Genomic DNA, 21,645 nt, shown 5'->3' on the forward strand with positions numbered 1-21,645 from the left:
GCTCACCTGAAGTAACTTGGGGTCTTCCTTCCTTTCAAGTAAATCTTGAGATACAAGGAGAGGCTCGCTTTTCTCACAGCTCTCCTGGCTGATGAGCATGTCCGCATAGTTGGGCTGCGGGAAGATCAAGTGACTCTTCCTCGAGTCTGCAGTGAGGGAGACCTCATGCGAATAGGTCTGCAGGAAAGCAGGCACCCCGTCCACGCCCACAAAGTGCGAGGTGGGCAAGCCCCCCAATCCACCTTCTGAAGCCTGGAGCAGGCGTGACATGTGCCAGCGCCGCAGCCTGAGCGCCATCAGCACGATGACAAAGGCCAGGAAGACGCAGGAGACCACGGCCACCGCCACCACCAGGTACAAGGTAAGGTCGGAATCCTCAGAGTCCGCGGGGGTGCTGATGCTGCCCAGGTCAGCCAGGACATCTGGGATGCTGTCAGCCACGGCCACGGTGAGCGTGACTGTCGCCGAGAGGGGGGGCTGGCCATGGTCCTGGACCACCACCACCAGGCTCTGCTTGAGCGCATCTCTGTCCAGCAGGGCCCGCGCAGTGCGCACCTCGCCCGTGTGCAGCCCCACTGAGAAGAGCCCTGGCTCGCTGGCCTTGAGCAGGCGGTAGGACAGCCAGGCGTTCTGGCCTGAGTCTCTGTCCACCGCCACCACTTTGGTCACCAGGTAGCCAGGCTCTGCAGAGCGGGGTGCCAGCTCCACGCCTGTGGAGCCATCTGTGGGGAAGGCAGGGTACAGGATCTCAGGCGCATTGTCATTCTGGTCCAGGACAAACAGGCTCAGTGACATGTTGCTGCTGAGTGGCGGGTCCCCACTGTCACTGGCTGTCACCAGTAACTGTAGGTCCCTCACCTGCTCATAGTCGAAGGAACGCAGTGCATACAGGGTTCCAGTGTCAGAGTTAATGGAGACATAGGTGGAGAGAGGTGCCCCCTGAACTGTATCCTCAGTCAGTGAATAAGTGATGTGTGCATTCTCAATGCTGTCGGGGTCTTGGGCAGTCACACAGAAGATGGAGGCTCCCCTGGGGTTGTTTTCAGCAATGTAAGCAGAGTAGGAGGCCTGCGTGAAGGCAGGTGAATTGTCATTGATGTCTGCCACATGCAAGGTGATATGAGTGTCTGTGGACAGTGGTGGACTTCCCCGATCTGTGGCTCTCAGAGTGATGTTATATTCAGACCTTTGTTCACGGTCCAGAGATCTCGCTGTCACTAAGCGGTAATATTGGTCTATTGATTTTTCTAAATTAAACGGCATATTTCCCAAGACAAAAACCGTGACTTGCCCATTTTGTCCCGAATCCCGATCGTGCACATTTATAAGGGCAACTTCTCTTCCAGAAATCGCCTCTTCTGGGATCGATCCTGTGAGAGAAGTGACTGTAACTTCTGGGGCGTTGTCATTCACATCCAGAACTGTGACTAGGACCTTAGCTCTTGAAAGGAGACCTGGACCATCTTGTGCTTCAATTTTAATTTCATAGAACACAGCATCCTCGTAATCTAGACTTTTTAATAGTGATATATCTCCAGTGACTGGGTTGAGATCGAAAATCTGAGCAATTTTCCCAGGCATTTTATCTAACACATAGGACACTTGAGCGTTGAATCCCTCATCGGGGTCAGTGGCATTCACTGTGAGCAGCCTGGTGCCCACCGGCAAGTTCTCCTGAGCGCTAACCCTATACTCAGGCTGAGTAAATATTGGTGGATTGTCATTTACATCCAGAACTATCACGTGGATGCCCAAGCTGCCAGAGTGGACAGGGTCGCCGCCATCTGAGGCAAGGAGAACAAGCTGGTGAACTTCCCTTTCCTCCCGGTCCAGAGCCTGCTCCAGCACTAGCTCTGGATACTTGGTCCCATCGGAGACGCTCTTCACCGCCAGGGAGAAGTAGTCATTAGGGCTAAGCTGGTAGTTCTGCAGGGAGTTCATGCCCACATCTGGGTCAAATGCAGTCTTAAGTGGTAATCGGGTTCCAGGAGCTGCTGGTTCGAAAATTTTTATTTCTAAATTTTCTGTTAGAAAATCAGGAGCATTATCATTAATGTCTTTAATTTCTATTTCTACTTCCAAAATCTTCAGTTTGTCTTCCACCAGGATGTTAAATTTTACCAGGCACCGCGCGCTCTGAGCGCAGAGCTCCTCCCGGTCTATCCTGCCCGCGGTGACCAAGCTGCCACTTCTCGGGTTCAGAGCAAAAAGCTGAGTCCTACCTCTGGAGACGATGCGGACTCCTCGCTCCGCCAGCTCCCGGGGCTCCAGCCCCAAATCCTTGGAGATGTTGCCCACGAAGGAGCCCTTCTCCACCTCCTCCAGCACCGAGTAGCGAATCTGCCCGAATCCGGTGTTGCACAGCGTCCCCAGGAGCGCGCACAGCAGGGCCAGCCCCGCTCCATCTCGGAATCTCAGGGAACTGCTCATTTCCTATTCGGGGAATTATTTTCTCTCAATTCAGTTCCAATTTTCCACAACGAGCTCCAGTCTTATTTTCTCAGGGAATTAAGCCTTCCATGGGCCTAATTCATAGGTCACCGAGCTGGTTGGCGGACAGGATGAGCTTCATTGCAGCTCCGATCTTCTGAGTCTGATTCGCTGGGTCTTTACTTTTTAGGAACAAGGAAATGGTGGACTAGTTTTCCTTCTTGAGTGGTCAACAGCGACACTCAGAGGCATAACCGCTTACTGCACCTCCCCAGACAAAGGCAAGTGAGCTGTTTCTGAACTTCTGATCCCTGAAATCCTTTTTATCAGAAAGGTTGTTTATTTCACATGATTGAATTGCTATCTGTTAAAGGATGTGACTTCAAGTTATCTCCCTGGGAAGCCGTGCATGAACTTTAATGCCACCAATATTGCTTCAGACGTGCTGGAGTTACTCTTAGGAAACGTTCAGTTTGAACAAGATGGAAATTATCAGCCATCGTTACAGGTTTTGCATCTTAAATTTGGTCCTTGATAGCCTGACATCTTAGCTTAAATTACTTAACCCATTAATTAAGCAAGCATATAATTGAATGCCACATAATATGTGGGGATTTAAGGTAAGCAATGTGGACACAGCCACTTTATTCACAGAATAATATAAGAGCAAACAGGGAATTATAATGCATGGAGATAACTGCCATAATAGCAGAGGCCAGGGCATTGGGAGGCATCCAATGCTACCCTGGAGGTTAGCAAACGCTTCCCCAAGAAACATGGGCCAAGTGGATCAAGCAAGGGGCAAATAGATGTGAGAGAAATCACAGAACCTCAGGATACTGAAAGTAGTTCATTTTGCTTAAATCTGAAATGTGAGGATGTTTTTAAAGGCCAAATTTGAAGCTAGTGGAGAGAAACTTTTGTTGCTCCAGAAACCCTTTTCCCTCATTCATTTCCCCTAAAATCAGAGAAACAAATACAATGTCATTTCAATCATGACACATAGAGCATTTATTCTTTTGATGTTACCATATATGCTAAAACATGTTTTTAACTGTTTTGGTTCATACTTTAATTAAAATATTTCACAGAGAATTATGTAATAATAAACAACACAGTTTCAGATAAATTTTTCCTCTGTTGCCCTTAGATAATAAAGAATCACAGTAGCTTGAAAGTGGACAGTACTATGAAATATTTGACTCAGTTAATACATGATTGTTTCCAAAAACAAAAGAAAATGATTCCATTGGTAAAATATTAATGTAACCATAATTTTCATTTTTAGACATATAATTAACATACCTAAAACTAATATTGGAAGAAGAAAGAGGAAGAAAACTGTGTTTGTGAATAGGACTGAGGGACAGGAAACATTTTTAACAGTTGCTGTGAATAGGAATCTTTGATGGCAAGAACATGTATAAGGAGGACTTCAGAGGGCAATTACTTGATATGACCTCTGAATCCTTTCAGGGTACATAATGTTTTGAATGATAAAAAGGCAATATGGTTTCCAGATATGAGAAAAATAAAAAGTAACAGTGAAGAGAAACATGTTTATTATTACACTACTTATTTATTATAGTGAAAATGTTAACTTGATCACAATGGAAAGAAGCATAGAGGTACTTTAAACACCAATGAAATTTTTAACTAAGCAGAAATACCATGACATACCTTCCTGAAACACAGTGAAGCACATATGTTTCTAAATTTACATCTTAATAGGAAAAGTCATGCTAAAAAAAAATAAAATAAAATGAAGAACGTTACTTCCGAACTGAAGAAAAAGCATTAAGTCTGAGAGAGTGTTAAGCATCTAGAGTGTTTCAAAATCTAATTGACAGCATACTATAAAACACAAATGCCTTAAATTTTAAAGGAGGAAGACATGTGGGTAAACTCAAAATTCAACCTTGATATTTTATTTTATTTTAAAGATTTATTTATTTATATAAGCACTGGGGTACAGGCCAGAGGTGCCAGAGGGAGAGAGAATTCACCTGAGACACAGCAGGGAGCAGAAAAGGCAGAAGGACCTAAACACACCGCTGAGGGGAGCAGTGGGCACGACAGGAGAGGTCTGCTGCACCAGGTGGGAATCTCCCTGGCTGGCCGGGAATCGAACCAGCGCTGCAGAGGCTGAGGAGAGTTCCACAGCACGGTGCTCAACCAGCTGCGCCACCAGGAGGCCCCAAACACTTATACTTTAAAGAAAGATTTGCTGACCCAAGTAGATGAGATGATTTGCCCAGGAATTGGGAAAGTAAGAATAAGAAAACAGATTTTCCCAATTCCGAATGCAGTGCTCTTTTGAGAACCTAAATATCATCTTAATCCACAAAATCTATAATATATACCGAGTACAGGATTTAGCTCTACTTCCCCGAAGGGGTGTGAACACTTAGAACTTGAAAGAAATAATGCACCAGGAGTCTGTCCTAAATATTGAATATATACACAAGGAAATATGAGAAGCAGAAGAGATAAGATAAACAAGGGAGGCAACTGAGTAAATATTGAATACATTCATTTATTTTAGCAAATTAACTCATAAGTATATTGTTTCTATTTTACCAAATTAGCTCATGAGTATATTGAGTTTAAAGAGAGTTTACCTGAGAAAATGTTTCTTCTCCTTTATCTTCAAGTAGAGATTGAGGTTCTGACAGAAAATGCCTTTTCTCACAGCTCTCCTGGCTGATGAGCGTGTCCGCATAGTTGGGCTGCGGGAAGATCAGCTGACTCTTCCTCGAGTCTGCAGTGAGGGAGACCTCATGCGAATAGGTCTGCAGGAAAGCATGCACCCCGTCCACGCCCACAAAGTGCGAGGTGGGCAAGCCCCCCAATCCACCTTCTGAAGCCTGGAGCAGGCGTGACATGTGCCAGCGCCGCAGCCTGAGCGCCATCAGCACGATGACAAAGGCCAGGAAGACGCAGGAGACCACGGCCACCGCCACCACCAGGTACAAGGTAAGGTCGGAATCCTCAGAGTCCGCGGGGGTGCTGATGCTGCCCAGGTCAGCCAGGACTTCTGGGATGCTGTCAGCCACGGCCACGGTGAGCGTGACTGTCGCCGAGAGGGGGGGCTGGCCATGGTCCTGGACCACCACCACCAGGCTCTGCTTGAGCGCATCTCTGTCCAGCAGGGCCCGCGCAGTGCGCACCTCGCCCGTGTGCAGCCCCACTGAGAAGAGCCCTGGCTCGCTGGCCTTGAGCAGGCGGTAGGACAGCCAGGCGTTCTGGCCTGAGTCTCTGTCCACCGCCACCACTTTGGTCACCAGGTAGCCAGGCTCTGCAGAGCGGGGTGCCAGCTCCACGCCTGTGGAGCCATCTGTGGGGAAGGCAGGGTACAGGATCTCAGGCGCATTGTCATTCTGGTCCAGGACAAACAGGCTCAGTGACACGTTGCTGCTGAGTGGCGGGTCCCCACTGTCACTGGCTGTCACCAGTAACTGTAGGTCCCTCACCTGCTCATAGTCGAAGGAACGCAGCGCATACAGGGTTCCAGTGTCAGAGTTAATGGAGACATAGGTGGAGAGAGGTGCCCCCTGAACTGTATCCTCAGTCAGTGCATAAGTGATGTGTGCATTCTCAATGCTGTCGGGGTCCTGGGCAGTCACACAGAAGATGGAGGCTCCCCTGGGGTTGTTTTCAGCAATGTAAGCAGAGTAGGAGGCCTGCGTGAAGGCAGGTGAATTGTCATTGATGTCTGCCACATGCAAGGTGATATGAGTGTCTGTGGACAGTGGTGGACTTCCCCGATCTGTGGCTCTCAGAGTGATGTTATATTCAGACCTTTGTTCACGGTCCAGAGATCTCGCTGTCACTAAGCGGTAATATTGGTCTATTGATTTTTCTAAATTAAACGGCATATTTCCCAAGACAAAAACCGTGACTTGCCCATTTTGTCCCGAATCCCGATCGTGCACATTTATAAGGGCAACTTCTCTTCCAGAAATCGCCTCTTCTGGGATCGATCCTGTGAGAGAAGTGACTGTAACTTCTGGGGCGTTGTCATTCACATCCAGAACTGTGACTAGGACCTTAGCTCTTGAAAGGAGACCTGGACCATCTTGTGCTTCAATTTTAATTTCATAGAACACAGCATCCTCGTAATCTAGACTTTTTAATAGTGATATATCTCCAGTGACTGGGTTGAGATCGAAAATCTGAGCAATTTTCCCAGGCATTTTATCTAACACATAGGACACTTGAGCGTTGAATCCCTCATCGGGGTCAGTGGCATTCACTGTGAGCAGCCTGGTGCCCACCGGCAAGTTCTCCTGAGCGCTAACCCTATACTCAGGCTGAGTAAATATTGGTGGATTGTCATTTACATCCAGAACTATCACGTGGATGCCCAAGCTGCCAGAGTGGACAGGGTCGCCGCCATCTGAGGCAAGGAGAACAAGCTGGTGAACTTCCCTTTCCTCCCGGTCCAGAGCCTGCTCCAGCACTAGCTCTGGATACTTGGTCCCATCGGAGACGCTCTTCACCGCCAGGGAGAAGTAGTCATTAGGGCTAAGCTGGTAGTTCTGCAGGGAGTTCATGCCCACATCTGGGTCAAATGCAGTCTTAAGTGGAAATCGGGTTCCAGGAGCTGCTAGTTCGAAAATTTTTATTTCTAAATTTTCTGTTAGAAAATCAGGAGCATTATCATTAATGTCTTTAATTTCTATTTCTACTTCCAAAATCTTCAGTTTGTCTTCCACCAGGATGTTAAATTTTACCAGGCACCGCGCGCTCTGAGCGCAGAGCTCCTCCCGGTCTATCCTGCCCGCGGTGACCAAGCTGCCACTTCTCGGGTTCAGAGCAAAAAGCTGAGTCCTACCTCTGGAGACGATGCGGACTCCTCGCTCCGCCAGCTCCCGGGGCTCCAGCCCCAAATCCTTGGAGATGTTGCCCACGAAGGAGCCCTTCTCCACCTCCTCCAGCACCGAGTAGCGAATCTGCCCGAATCCGGTGTTGCACAGCGTCCCCAGGAGCGCGCACAGCAGGGCCAGCCCCGCTCCATCTCGGAATCTCAGGGAACTGCTCATTTCCTATTCGGGGAATTATTTTCTCTCAATTCAGTTCCAATTTTCCACAACGAGCTCCAGTCTTATTTTCTCAGGGAATTAAGCCTTCCATGGGCCTAATTCATAGGTCACCGAGCTGGTTGCGAGCTGGTTGGCGGACAGGATGAGCTTCATTGCAGCTCCGATCTTCTGAGTCTGATTCGCTGGGTCTTTACTTTTTAGGAACAAGGAAATGGTGGACTAGTTTTCCTTCTTGAGTGGTCAACAGCGACACTCAGAGGCATAACCGCTTACTGCACCTCCCCAGACAAAGGCAAGTGAGCTGTTTCTGAACTTCTGATCCCTGAAATCCTTTTTATCAGAAAGGTTGTTTATTTCACATGATTGAATTGCTATCTGTTAAAGGATGTGACTTCAAGTTATCTCCCTGGGAAGCCGTGCATGAACTTTAATGCCACCAATATTGCTTCAGACGTGCTGGAGTTACTCTTAGGAAACGTTCAGTTTGAACAAGATGGAAATTATCAGCCATCGTTACAGGTTTTGCATCTTAAATTTTGTCCTTGATAGCCTGACATCTTAGCTTAAATCTTTATTACTTAACCCATTAATTAAGCAAGCATATAATTGAATGCCACATAATATGTGGGGATTTAAGGTAAGCAATGTGGACACAGCCACTTTATTCACAGAATAATATAAGAGCAAACAGGGAATTATAATGCATGGAGATAACTGCCATAATAGCAGAGGCCAGGGCAATGGGAAGGCATCCAATGCTGCCCTGGAGGTTAGCAAAGGCTTCCCCAAGAAACATGGACCGAGTGGATCAAGCAAGGGCCTAGGTGTGAGAGAGAAATCACAGAACCTCAGGATACTAAAAGCAGTTCATTTTGCTTAAATCTGGAGTGTGAGAATGTTTTTAAAGGCCAAATGTGAAGCTAGTGGAGAGAAACTTTTGTTGCTCCAGAAACCCTTTTCCCACATTTATTTCCCCTACAATCACAGAAACAGAAATACACTGTCATTTCAATCATGACACTTAGAGCATTTATTCTTTTGATGTTACCATATATGCTAAAACATGCTTTTAACTGTTTTGGTTCATACTTTAATTAAAATATTTCACAGAGAATTATGTAATAATAAACAACACAGTTTCAGATAAATTTTTCCTCAGTTGCCCTTACATAATAAAAATCACAGCACCTTGAAAGTTGACAGTACTATGAAATATTTGACTCAGTTAATTCATGATTGTTTCCAAAAACAAAAGAAAATTATCCCATAGGTAAAATATTAATATAACCATTATTTTCATTTTTAGACGTATAATTAACATACCTAAAACCAATATTGGAAGAAGAAAGAGGAAGAAAAACTGTGTTTGTGAACAGGACAGAGGGACTGGAAACATTTTTAACAGTTGCTGTGAATAGGAAACTTTGATGGGAAGAACATGTCTAAGGACGACTTCAGGGGGCAATTACTTGATATGACCTCTGAATGCTTTCAGGGTACATAATTTTTTAATGATAAAAAGGCAATATGGTTTCCAGATATGAGAAAAACAAAAAGTAACAGTGAAGAGAAACATGTTTATTATTACACTACTTATTTATTATAGTGAAAATGTTAACTTGATCACAACGGAAAGAAGCATAGAGGTACTTTAGACACCAATGAAATTTTTAACTAAGCAGAAATACCATGACATACCTTCCTGGAACACAGTGAAGCACATATGTTTCTAAATTTACATCTTAATAGGAAAAGTCATGCTAAAAAAAAATAAAATAAAATGAAGAACGTTACTTCCGAACTGAAGAAAAAGCATTAAGTCTGAGAGAGTGTTAAGCATCTAGAGTGTTTCAAAATCTAATTGACAGCATACTATAAAACACAAATGCCTTAAATTTTAAAGGAGGAAGACATGTGGGTAAACTCAAAATTCAACCTTGATATTTTATTTTATTTTAAAGATTTATTTATTTATATAAGCACTGGGGTACAGGCCAGAGGTGCCAGAGGGAGAGAGAATTCACCTGAGACACAGCAGGGAGCAGAAAAGGCAGAAGGACCTAAACACACCGCTGAGGGGAGCAGTGGGCACGACAGGAGAGGTCTGCTGCACCAGGTGGGAATCTCCCTGGCTGGCCGGGAATCGAACCAGCGCTGCAGAGGCTGAGGAGAGTTCCACAGCACGGTGCTCAACCAGCTGCGCCACCAGGAGGCCCCAAACACTTATACTTTAAAGAAAGATTTGCTGACCCAAGTAGATGAGATGATTTGCCCAGGAATTGGGAAAGTAAGAATAAGAAAACAGATTTTCCCAATTCCGAATGCAGTGCTCTTTTGAGAACCTAAATATCATCTTAATCCACAAAATCCTAATTTATACTAATTTCAGGGGACTTAGCTCTACTTCCCCCGATGGGGTGTGAACACTTAGAACTTGAAAGAAATAATTCACCAGGAGTCTGTCCTAAATATTGAATATATACACAAGGAAATATGAGAAGCAGAAGAGATAAGATAAACAAGGGAGGCAACTGAGTAAATATTGAATACATTCATTTATTTTAGCAAATTAACTCATAAGTATATTGTTTCTATTTTAGCAAATTAGCTCATGAGTATATTGAGTTTAAAGAGAGTTTACCTGAGAAAATGTTTCTTCTCCTTTATCTTCAAGTAGAGATTGAGGTTCTGACAGAAAATGCCTTTTCTCACAGCTCTCCTGGCTGATGAGCGTGTCCGCATAGTTGGGCTGCGGGAAGATCAGCTGACTCTTCCTCGAGTCTGCAGTGAGGGAGACCTCATGCGAATAGGTCTGCAGGAAAGCATGCACCCCGTCCACGCCCACAAAGTGCGAGGTGGGCAAGCCCCCCAATCCACCTTCTGAAGCCTGGAGGCGTGACATGTGCCAGCGCCGCAGCCTGAGCGCCATCAGCACGATGACAAAGGCCAGGAAGACGCAGGAGACCACGGCCACCGCCACCACCAGGTACAAGGTAAGGTCGGAATCCTCAGAGTCCGCGGGGGTGCTGATGCTGCCCAGGTCAGCCAGGACTTCTGGGATGCTGTCCGCCATGGCCACGGTGAGTGTGACCGTCGCCGAGAGGGGGGGCTGGCCGTGGTCCTGGACCACCACCACCAGGCTCTGCTTGAGCGCATCTCTGTCCAGCAGGGCCCGCGCCGTGCGCACCTCGCCCGTGTGCAGCCCCACTGAGAAGAGCCCTGGCTCGCTGGCCTTGAGCAGGCGGTAGGACAGCCAGGCGTTCTGGCCTGAGTCTCTGTCCACCGCCACCACCTTGGTCACCAGGTAGCCAGGCTCTGCAGAGCGGGGTGCCAGTTCCACGCCTGTGGAGCCATCTGTGGGGAAGGCAGGGTACAGGATCTCAGGCACATTGTCATTCTGGTCCAGGACAAACAGGCTCAGTGACACGTTGCTGCTGAGTGGCGGGTCCCCACTGTCACTGGCTGTCACCAGTAACTGTAGGTCCCTCACCTGCTCATAGTCGAAGGAACGCAGCGCATACAGGGTTCCAGTGTCAGAGTTAATGGAGACATAGGTGGAGAGAGGTGCCCCCTGAACTGTATCCTCAGTCAGTGCATAAGTGATGTGTGCATTCTCAATGCTGTCGGGGTCCTGGGCAGTCACACAGAAGATGGAGGCTCCCCTGGGGTTGTTTTCAGCAACGTAAGCAGAGTAGGAGGCCTGCGTGAAGGCAGGTGAATTGTCATTGATGTCTGCCACATGCAAGGTGATATGAGTGTCTGTGGACAGTGGTGGACTTCCCCGATCTGTGGCTCTCAGAGTGATGTTATATTCAGACCTTTGTTCACGGTCCAGAGATCTCGCTGTCACTAAGCGGTAATATTGGTCTATTGATTTTTCTAAATTAAACGGCATATTTCCCAAGACAAAAACCGTGACTTGCCCATTTTGTCCCGAATCCCGATCGTGCACATTTATAAGGGCAACTTCTCTTCCAGAAATCGCCTCTTCTGGGATCGATCCTGTGAGAGAAGTGACTGTAACTTCTGGGGCGTTGTCATTCACATCCAGAACTGTGACTAGGACCTTAGCTCTTGAAAGGAGACCTGGACCATCTTGTGCTTCAATTTTAATTTCATAGAACACAGCATCCTCGTAATCTAGACTTTTTAATAGTGATATATCTCCAGTGACTGGGTTGAGATCGAAAATCTGAGCAATTTTCCCAGGCATTTTATCTAACACATAGGACACTTGAGCGTTGAATCCCTCATCGGGGTCAGTGGCATTCACTGTGAGCAGCCGGGTGCCCACGGGCAAGTTCTCCTGAGCGCTAATCCTATACTCAGGCTGTGTAAATATTGGTGGATTGTCATTTGCATCCAGAACTATCACGTGGATGCCCAAGCTGCCAGAGTGGACAGGGTCGCCGCCATCTGAGGCAAGGAGGACAAGCTGGTGAACTTCCCTTTCCTCCCGGTCCAGAGCCTGCTCCAGCACTAGCTCTGGATACTTGGTCCCATCGGAGACGCTCTTCACCGCCAGGGAGAAGTAGTCATTAGGGCTAAGCTGGTAGTTCTGCAGGGAGTTCATGCCCACATCTGGGTCAAATGCAGTCTTAAGTGGAAATCGGGTTCCAGGAGCTGCTAGTTCGCCAATTTTTACTTCTAATTCCTCTGTTAGAAAATTAGGAGCATTATCATTAATGTCTTTAATTTCTATTTCTACTTCCAAAATCTTCAGTTTGTCTTCCACCAGGATGTTAAATTTTACCAGGCACCGCACGCTCTGAGCGCAGAGCTCCTCCCGGTCTATCCTGCCCGCGGTGACCAAGCTGCCACTTCTCGGGTTCAGAGCAAAAAGCTGAGTCCTACCTCTGGAGACGATGCGGACTCCTCGCTCCGCCAGCTCCCGGGGCTCCAGCCCCAAATCCTTGGAGATGTTGCCCACGAAGGAGCCCTTCTCCACCTCCTCCAGCACCGAGTAGCGAATCTGCCCGAATCCGGTGTTGCACAGCGTCCCCAGGAGCGCGCACAGCAGGGCCAGCCCCGCTCCATCTCGGAATCTCAGGGAACTGCTCATTTCCTATTCGGGGAATTATTTTCCCTCAATTCAATTCCAATTTCCACAACGAGCTCCAGTCTTATTTTCTCAGGGAATTAAGCGTTCCGTGGGCCTAATTCATAGGTCACCGAGCTGGTTGCGAGCTGGTTGGCGGACAGGATGAGCTTCATTGCAGCTCCGATCTTCTGAGTCTGATTCGCTGGGTCTTTACTTTTTAGGAACAAGGAAATGGTGGACTAGTTTTCCTTCTTGAGTGGTCAACAGCGACACTCAGAGGCATAACCGCTTACTGCACCTCCCCAGACAAAGGCAAGTGAGCTGTTTCTGAACTTCTGATCCCTGAAATCCTTTTTATCAGAAAGGTTGTTTATTTCACATGATTGAATTGCTATCTGTTAAAGGATGTGACTTCAAGCTATCTCCCTGGGGAAGCCGTGCATGAACTTTAATGCCACCAATATTGCTTCAGACGTGCTGGAGTTACTCTTTGGAAACGTTCAGTTTGAATAAGATAGAAATTATCAACCATCGTTAGAGGTTTTGCATCTTAAATTTTGTCTTTGATAGCCTGACATCTTAGCTTATATCTTTATTACTTAACCCATTAATTAAGCAAGCATATAATTGAGTGTCACATAATATGTGGGGTTTTAAGGTAAGCAATGTGGACACAGCCACTTTATTCACAGAATAATATAAGAGCAAACAAGAAATTATAATGCATGGAGATAACTGCCATAATAGCAGAGGCCAGGGCAATGGGAAGGCATCCAATGATGCCCTGGAGGTTAGCAAAGGCTTCCCCAAGAAACATGCGCAGAGTAGATCAAGCAAAAGGCCTAGGTGTGAGAGAGAAATCACAGAAATCTTCAGGGTACTGAAAGCAGTTTCCTTTACTTCAATCTGGAGTTTGAAGATGTTTTTAAAGGCCAAATCTGAAGCTAGTGGAGAGAAACTTTTGTTGCTCCAGAAACCCTTTTCCCACATTCATTTCCCCTACAATCACAGAAACAGAAATACAATGTCATTTCAATCATGACACTTAGAGCATTTATTCTTTTGATGTTACCATACATGCACAAACATACTGTTTTTTAACTTTTTTTGGTTCATACTTTAATTAAAATATTTCACAGAGAATTATGTAATAATAAACAACACAGTTTCAGATAAATTTTTCCTCCGTTGCCCTTACATAATAAAGAATCACAGCACCTTGAAAGTTGATGGTGCTATGAAATACTTGACTCACTTAATATATGATTGTTTCCAAAACAGGCCTCCCTGGTGGTGCAAGGAGTTAAGACACAACCTTGAAGTTGTCCGCAGCCTCTGCAGCATGAGTTCAATCTCTGGCTGGCCAGGCAGTAACCCCCGTGTCGCAGCAGACCTCTCCTACTCACCCGCTCGCTGCTCCCTTAAGCAGTGTACCTTGGTCAATCTGCCTGTCTGCTCCCCACTCTGTCTCTGGTGAATCTTCTTACCCCCACACCTCTGGCCTGTACCCCAGATTTTGTATGCATAACTAAATAAATCTTTAAAAAATGCATGATCCAAAAACAAATGAAAATGATCCCATTAATAGGATAGTATAATCATTGTTCTCATTTTTAGACATATAATTAACATGCTAAAAACCAATATTGGAAGAAGAATGAGGAAGAAAACTGTGTTTGTGAACAGGACTGAGGGACTGGAAGCATTTTTTTTTCCCCTAAAGATTTATTTATTTATTTATACAGGCACTGGGTACAGTCAAAAGCGCAGGAGGGTGAGAGAATTCACCAGAGCCAGAGCGGGGAAGTAGAGCAGGTAGACTGATGAAGTACACTGCTGAGGGGAGCAGCAGGGGGCAGGAGAGGTCTGAGCTCTATGTGGGACCCCCGCCTGGCAGCCAGGATGGAGCAGGCACTGCAGAGGCTGCAGGCAGCTTTGCAACCCAGCACTCAACCGGGCGGCCGGGGGACTGGAAACATTTTTAACAGTGGCTGTGAATAGGAAACTTTGAGGAGAAAAGCCTGTATCAGGAGGACTTCAGGGGGCAATTATTTGATACGACCTCTGAATCCTTTGAGGGTACATACTGTTTTGAAAGATTAAAAAGGCAATATGGTTTCCAGATATGAGAAAAACAAAAAGTAATGGTGAAGAGAAACATGTTTATTATTACACGACTTATTTATTACAGTGAAAATGTTGACTTGATCACGACTGGAAGAAGCACAGAGGTACTTTAGACACTAATGAAATTTTTAACTAAGCAGAAATACCATGACATACCTTCCTGAAACACAGTGAACCATATATGTTTCTAAATATCATCTTAATAGGAAAAGTCATGCCAATAAAATAAAATAAAATAAAATAAAATAAATAAAGAACTTTACTTCTAAACTGAAGAAAAAGCATTAATGCTGAGAGGGCGCTAACCATGTTTCAAAGTCTAATTTAAAGCATACTATAAAACATAAATGCCTTAAATTTTAGAGGAAAACATGTGGGTAAACACAAAATTCAACCTTTATATTTTAAAGAAAGATTTGTTGACCCAAGTAGATGACATGATTTGCCCAGGAATTGGGAAAGTAAGAATAAGAAAACAGATTTTCCCAATTCCGAATGCAGTGCTCTTTTGAGAACCTAAATATCATCTTAATCCACAAAATCCTAATTTATACTAATTTCAGGACTTAGCTCTACTTCCCCCGAAGGGGTGTGAACACTTAGAACTTGAAAGAAATAATGCACCAGGAGTCTGTCCTAAATATTGAATATATACACAAGGAAATATGAGAAGCAGAAGAGGTAAGGTAAACAATGGAGGCAACTGAGTAAATATTGAATACATTCATTTATTTTAGCAAATTAACTCATAAGTATATTGTTTCTATTTTAGCAAATTAGCTCATGAGTATATTGAGTTTAAAGAGAGTTTACCTGAGAAAATGTTTCTTCTCCTTTATCTTCAAGTAGAGATTGAGGTTCTGACAGAAAATGCCTTTTCTCACAGCTCTCCTGGCTGATGAGCGTGTCCGCATAGTTGGGCTGCGGGAAGATCAGCTGACTCTTCCTCGAGTCTGCAGTGAGGGAGACCTCATGCGAATAGGTCTGCAGGAAAGCATGCACCCCGTCCACGCCCACAAAGTGCGAGGTGGGCAAGCCCCCCAATCCACCTTCTGAAGCCTGGAGCAGGCGTGACATGTGCCAGCGCCGCAGCCTGAGCGCCATCAGCACGATGACAAAGGCCAGGAAGACGCAGGAGACCACGGCCACCGCCACCACCAGGTACAAGGTAAGGTCGGAATCCTCAGAGTCCGCGGGGGTGCTGATGCTGCCCAGGTCAGCCAGGACTTCTGGGATGCTGTCCGCCACGGCCACGGTGAGCGTGACCGTCGCCGAGAGGGGGGGCTGGCCATGGTCCTGGACTACCACCACCAGGCTCTGCTTGAGCGCATCTCTGTCCAGCAGGGCCCGCGCCGTGCGCACCTCGCCCGTGTGCAGCCCCACTGAGAAAAGCCCTGGCTCGCTGGCCTTGAGCAGGCGGTAGGACAGCCAGGCGTTCTGGCCTGAGTCTCTGTCCACCGCCACCACCTTGGTCACCAGGTAGCCAGGCTCTGCAGAGCGGGGTGCCAGCTCCACGCCTGTGGAGCCATCTGTGGGGAGGGCAGGGTACAGGATCTCTGGTGCGTTGTCGTTCTGGTCCAGAATGAACAGGTTCAGGGATACATTGCTGCTGAGTGGTGGGTTCCCGCTGTCACTGGCTGTCACCAGTAACTGCAGTTCATGGAATTGCTCATAGTCAAAGGAACGTAGCGCGTAGAGGACACCGGTGTCAGAGTTGATGGAGATGTAGGATGACAGAGGCACCCCATGAAGTGTATCCTCCACTAAGTTATAAGTTACTTGGCCGTTGTTGTCACAGTCAGGATCATGCGCTCTCATGGAAAAGATGGAGGAGCCTCTGAGATTGTTTTCGGGAATGTAGGCAGAGTAGGACGTGTGGAGGAAGGTGGGCGGGTTGTCGTTGATGTCTGCCACCTGCAGCAAAATGTAAGCATTTGTAGACAGAGACGGGGTCCCTCCATCTTTAGCAATCACAGTGATGTTATAAGAGGAAAACTGTTCCCTGTCCAGGGCTCTGGTTGTAACCAGTCGGTGGTAATTGTCCACTGACCTTTCCAACTTGAAAGGCAGGTCATCCAGCAGTGAACATGTGATAAATGCATTCTGTCCAGAGTCTCTATCATGCACATTGAAAAGAGCAATTACAGTTCCTGGAGGAGAGTTTTCAGGAACTGAACTACTAGCAGAGGTCATGTAAAATTCTGGGGCGTTGTCATTCACGTCCAGAACCGTGACAATAACCTTTGCTCTGGTCAGAAGGCCTGGCCCATCCTGGGCTTCAATATCGATTTCATGGTATTTGGCATCCTCATAATCTAAACTTTTTTTAATTGCTATTTCTCCAGAGGTCGATGTAAGCTCAAATATGTCTGAGGTTCCTTCAGGGGTTTTCTCTTGAAAATATGCCACTTGAGCGTTGTATCCCTCATCTGCATCAGTGGCGGTCACCGTGAGTATCCAGGTGTCTACAGGCATATTCTCTGGAACACTCACACGGTACTCGGGCTGTGTAAAAATAGGTGCATTGTCGTTTCCATCTTGGACCACCACGCGGATGCGGGCCGTGCCAGATCGGACCGGGCTGCCCCCATCCAAAGCAGTAAGAACCAGATGGTGAACCGCCTCTTCCTCGCGGTCCAGGGCGCTCTCCAGCACCAACTCCGGATATTTGTTCCCATCCACTCCATTTCGCACGTCCAGGGAGAAGTGTTCATTCGGGTTAAGTTGGTATTTCTGGAGGGTGTTTTCTCCGACATCCGCATCATGCGCACTCTTTAGAGGAATACGGAATCCTGGCGTAGTTATTTCACTGATTTTTAGTGCTAGTTCTTCCACGCCAAAGCGAGGTGCATTATCATTAATATCTGTTATTTCCACCTCTACTGAATAAATATTCAATTTATCTTCCAGCAGGATGTTAAAATTCACCAGGCACCGCGCGCTCTGAGCGCACAGCTCCTCCCGATCTATCCTGTCCGCGGTGACCAAGCTCCCGCTTCGCGAGTTCAGAGCAAAGAGCTGCGTCCTACCTCTGGAGACGATGCGGACTCCGCGTTCGGCGAGTGCGGGAGGCTCCAAACCCAAGTCCTTGGCGATGTTACCCACAAAGGAGCCTTTGTCGATCTCTTCTGGCACAGAATAGCGCATCTGCCCAGCTCCGGCCTTCCAGAGGGTCGCCCAAAGAAGGCAGAGCAGGGCCAGCCTTCTGCGTTGTGGCAACTTTTGCGGAGCCGCCATTTCTCTTCTGCTGCAGTCCTTTCTCCCAGGCAACTTCTAGCATTCAGTGCGGGATTCCGGTCTTTATTCCTCGGGGTCTGAGGTGACCAGGATTCACGGGACCCAGGTCACTGTGGCGAGAAATAGTGGGCTCCTGGATTGAATTTCCTGTTGCTCGGAAGTTTTCGGAGCAAAATGCCCAGCCCTTTCCGTGGTGGGGAGTCGCAACGCTGGAGTGGCTGTCTGGCTGGCTTTTACTTCTTAGGTGGTCAACAGCGACGCTCAGAGGCTTAAGTAATTTCTGCACCCTCTCAGGCAAACCAACGTTTCTTCTTGTTTATGTGAGCCTTGTGTCTTTCAAGTTACCTTGAAGAATCTTACAGTTCTAAAGACCTTAGAAGTAGCTCTCTCAAGGTAAGAGTCTTTTTTCCTCAGTCTTAATATTAGCTGCATTGTCCTCTAAGGTTATGCATTTTGAATTTCTGTATTTCATGGTTTAACATTTAACTTCACAATCTAGGGTATTTAAATATTGGTTCGTGGGACAACTTAATCCAGGCACTGTTATGTGCGTGACACATTGTGTGACTGATGCTGGAGATAGAAATGGTGAAACAGAGCCCCTGCTCTCAGGAAGCAGGATAGGGAAGGGCATAAGGAAAGTAACACAGTATTAAAATAGAGTAAGATTTTAAAAAATAAAATAATGTATGATAATGGCTATGACTTCACAAAACGCTGGACAATGGGGGAGTACACAGAAAGGGTATCCAGCCTAGATTTGGGGGTATGGAAAGACTTTCAGGTGCTCGAAGCTATATCCTAAAAGGTAGAGTTGGATCAAGAGAGAGGCTAAGAACCTTAGTATGAACGCTTGGAAGTGAGAAGCAGCATGGAACATTAACGGAAACCAAAGCCGGTTATTTTGGATAAAACAAGAGCAGGAAGATGTTGTTGTTTCTTCCTTTTCTTTTCTTTTTAACCACACAGAGAATCAATACCTTACAGTTGTCTGAGTTTGCCAAGTCTTTTTTCTGACGTATTTTCTAAGCATCTACAATGCAGTAGATGTCCTCTTATTTGTTTCGCTACGTACTTATGCACCATACATTTATTACAAATTCAAAAAAAATTTGAACTACTTCAAATGTGCAGACAAGTATAAAAAATAATGTAATGAAAATCTATGTACAAACCATTTAACATGATCAAATTTTAATATCTTGCCATACTTGAGATCAGTTTTAAATATTTTCTTTTCAATAATTTTAGACTTAGAGAGGCTGCATAAATAGTACACAGGACTTCCATATACTCTATATGCATATCATTCCAAATGTTAATGTTTTGATATCATGGTCTGTCTCTGACTCTCTCTGAATTGTTTCAGAGCAAGCTATAAACATGATGCTCCTTTATTTCAGATGGTCCCTTATTTCAGATGCTCCTTTATTCCAGAAAATAGAATTGCTAGGCCAAATTTATGCAAAATGGTTATGTAATAAACCATCCCCAAATACAGTGTTTTAAAATGACCTGGTTTCAGGGATCCCCAGTGGCGCAGCAGTTGAGGGATGGGCTGCGAAGCTGCCCGCAGCCTCTGCAGCGCAGGTTGGATCCCCAGGCCCCGGCGAGGGTCCCACATAGCGCGCAGACCTCTCCTGCCGCCCCGCTGCTCCCCTCAGCAGTGTACTTTGGTCCTTCTGCCTGCTCTGCTCCCCGCTCTGGCTCTGGTGAATTCTCTCACCCTCCCGCGCTTCTGACTATACCCAGTGCTTGTATAAATAAATCTTTAAAAAAAATAAAATGACCTGGTTTCATTTGTTCAGCAGTAATCTTCAATCTGTGTTGGTGATTTCACTTTTAATGGTCTTACTGGTGGTTATTCCTGTGGCATCATCTGGGGACTCATGTTGGGACATCTGGATGACTCTCTAGGTAGTCTCATGCCCTCTCCCTTTCCACCTGGCTTCTCTAATTGTGCATTTTAACATGATCTACCAGTAGATAACTCAACTTGTTTTTTTGTGTGTGGTAAGATATACATAAAGTTCACCATTTTAAGCATACAATTCTGCAGCATTAAGTATACACACATTATTGTGCAACCATCACCATGCTCCATATCCAAAATGTTTTCACTCATTAAATGCTAACCTCCCATTCTCCCTTCCCCTCTCCCCCTAACAACAACCATCCTACTTCCCTTCTCTATGAATTTGAATACTCTAGGAAGTTCATATAAGAGGACTCATACAGTATTTGTCTTAAAGAAACCTTTTCATCAATATTTGTTTTGACACTTTGAGTCTTATTAAATTACTACTCAACGTCCTTCACTGCAGTTCTCTAAAGATTTATCTCATTTTCTTTGTCTTTGCTGTTATCTTGCATCATATCAAATTGTTTTGTATTTTCCCAGTCTTTCTTGCTTGTCTTTTCTTTTCCAGATTCTTGACTTCGGGATTTTCTTTTAGAATCTTCAAAAAGAATTTTAGTCACAACATCTGCCTTGTCTACATTAGTCCCAGCATTGAACTTTCTCCTCACTGGGTTCAGTAGGACCTTTACTGTCTAGACCTATTGCTTCATCATTAGAGTTCTTCCTTGTTTGCATTTCAGTAATTCAAACTTGTCTTTGTTATTTTCCTATTATTATTGTCTTTAAGTTTATGCTGGCATTATGCTTCTTGCCTTGTTTACTGAGTGGCAAGCTAAATTCACTTATTTTAAACCATTAGGCCTTTGCTTTGTCTACAAATTTACCATTAAGTACTATTTTAGCTGCATTCCACAATTTTTACTAATAATATTTTAATTTTTATTCATTTTTAGGTAGTTTTATTTCCATTGTAATTTTTTAAAATCCAAGGGTAATTTAGGGGGGTTAGATAGCCAAGTTTTGTTTCCTTTTACTATTTTTAAATGTTTGCTTTGTCATTTTTCCATTTTTATTGAACTACAATTGACAAATAAAAGTGTATGGCATTTAAATGTACAATATGATTTGATATCTGTATATACTGTGGAAGGATTCCACTCATTGAGTTAATTAATAACCATCATCTCACATTTTTTTGATGAGAACACTTAAGACCTCACTTAGCAAATTTCAATTACACAATAGTCTTATCAACTATATTCTCCATGTATGCATTAGATAGTCAGACCTTATTCAGCTTTTAAATGAAAGCAACAACCTCTTCCTATTTCCCCCACACCCAGCTTTGTGATTTAAGTATATGTTATAAGGCATATACTATTGATAGTATAAAATTTGTATCTACCTTTTCTGGTGATGACCATGTATTTAATTGCTGGAAGTTTTCCATATGCTCATGTAAAAAAACTGCTATTCTACATTTGTTGTGTATGGGATTCCATAAAGATATATTAGATCAAGCTTATAGATTCTGTCATTCCAATCTTCTCTATGCTTAGCAATGTTTTACCTTTGATCTCTGTTATTTCTTATGGTATTTCTTAAAATCTCATATCATTTTCAAACCAGTACTGTTGGTGATGGGTGCTCATAGTTTGTACATGGTTTGGATTATATGTTCCTTTAATTATTAAGATCTTTTCATTTAAAATATGTACCATTACTGTTTGTTGCCTTATATTCTGTGTTGCTATTATAGTGACATGACCACTTTAGTGTGTGTGTGTGTTTGTGTGTGTGTGCACGCGCGCAGACGCATTTGTGTAATCTTACTTTAAGCTTTTATCTTGTCAGCAGAATATAGATGGATATTAAAAATCATCCAATTTGGTAATCTCTGTGTT

General features: G+C 45.0%; 3 protein-coding genes across 7 annotated transcripts in view; all 3 read right to left on the reverse strand.

Moving 5' to 3' along the window:
- The window catches only part of LOC119243347 (protocadherin gamma-C4), a 177,396-nt gene that overhangs the window by 145,497 nt on the left and 10,254 nt on the right, over positions 1 to 21,645 (reverse strand). For 2 of the 5 annotated variants that reach the window (XM_054694305.1, XM_054694301.1), the window contains exon 1: positions 5,052 to 8,364. In XM_054694305.1, the coding sequence (XP_054550280.1) occupies positions 5,052 to 7,475 (2,424 nt within the window). In that variant the 5' untranslated portion in view covers positions 7,476 to 8,364. Of the gene's footprint in view, positions 1 to 6; positions 3,161 to 5,051; positions 13,516 to 21,645 lie in introns of those variants that run through there. The other 3 variants (XM_054694306.1, XM_054694302.1, XM_037509117.2) reach the window with 2 other exon arrangements.
- LOC119243361 (protocadherin gamma-A3-like) lies at positions 8,376 to 12,552 on the reverse strand. Its single transcript, XM_037509118.2, has one exon. The coding sequence runs from the start codon at positions 12,535 to 12,537 to the stop codon at positions 10,102 to 10,104; it is 2,436 nt and encodes an 811-aa protein (XP_037365015.1). The 5' UTR covers positions 12,538 to 12,552; the 3' UTR covers positions 8,376 to 10,101.
- Positions 13,480 to 18,519, reverse strand: LOC119243359 (protocadherin gamma-A2-like). The gene is made up of 2 exons (XM_037509116.2): positions 15,457 to 18,519; positions 13,480 to 13,515 (listed from the first exon to the last, which is right to left on the reverse strand). Exons 1-2 carry the CDS (start codon positions 17,878 to 17,880, stop codon positions 13,507 to 13,509), a joined length of 2,433 nt encoding a protein of 810 aa, XP_037365013.1. The 5' UTR covers positions 17,881 to 18,519; the 3' UTR covers positions 13,480 to 13,506.

Source organism: Talpa occidentalis, unplaced genomic scaffold (assembly GCF_014898055.3).
Source record: "Talpa occidentalis isolate TD23 unplaced genomic scaffold, MPIMG_talOcc4v2.1 talOcc4.13, whole genome shotgun sequence".
Classification (NCBI taxonomy): Eukaryota; Metazoa; Chordata; class Mammalia; order Eulipotyphla; family Talpidae; genus Talpa; species Talpa occidentalis.

What these genes read in the sequence shown, in the direction of transcription:
- LOC119243361 (XM_037509118.2), bottom strand. Translation starts at nt 12,537, where the DNA reads ATGAGCAGTTCCCTGAGATTCCGAGATGGAGCGGGGCTGGCCCTGCTG.
- LOC119243359 (XM_037509116.2), bottom strand. Translation starts at nt 17,880, where the DNA reads ATGGCGGCTCCGCAAAAGTTGCCACAACGCAGAAGGCTGGCCCTGCTC.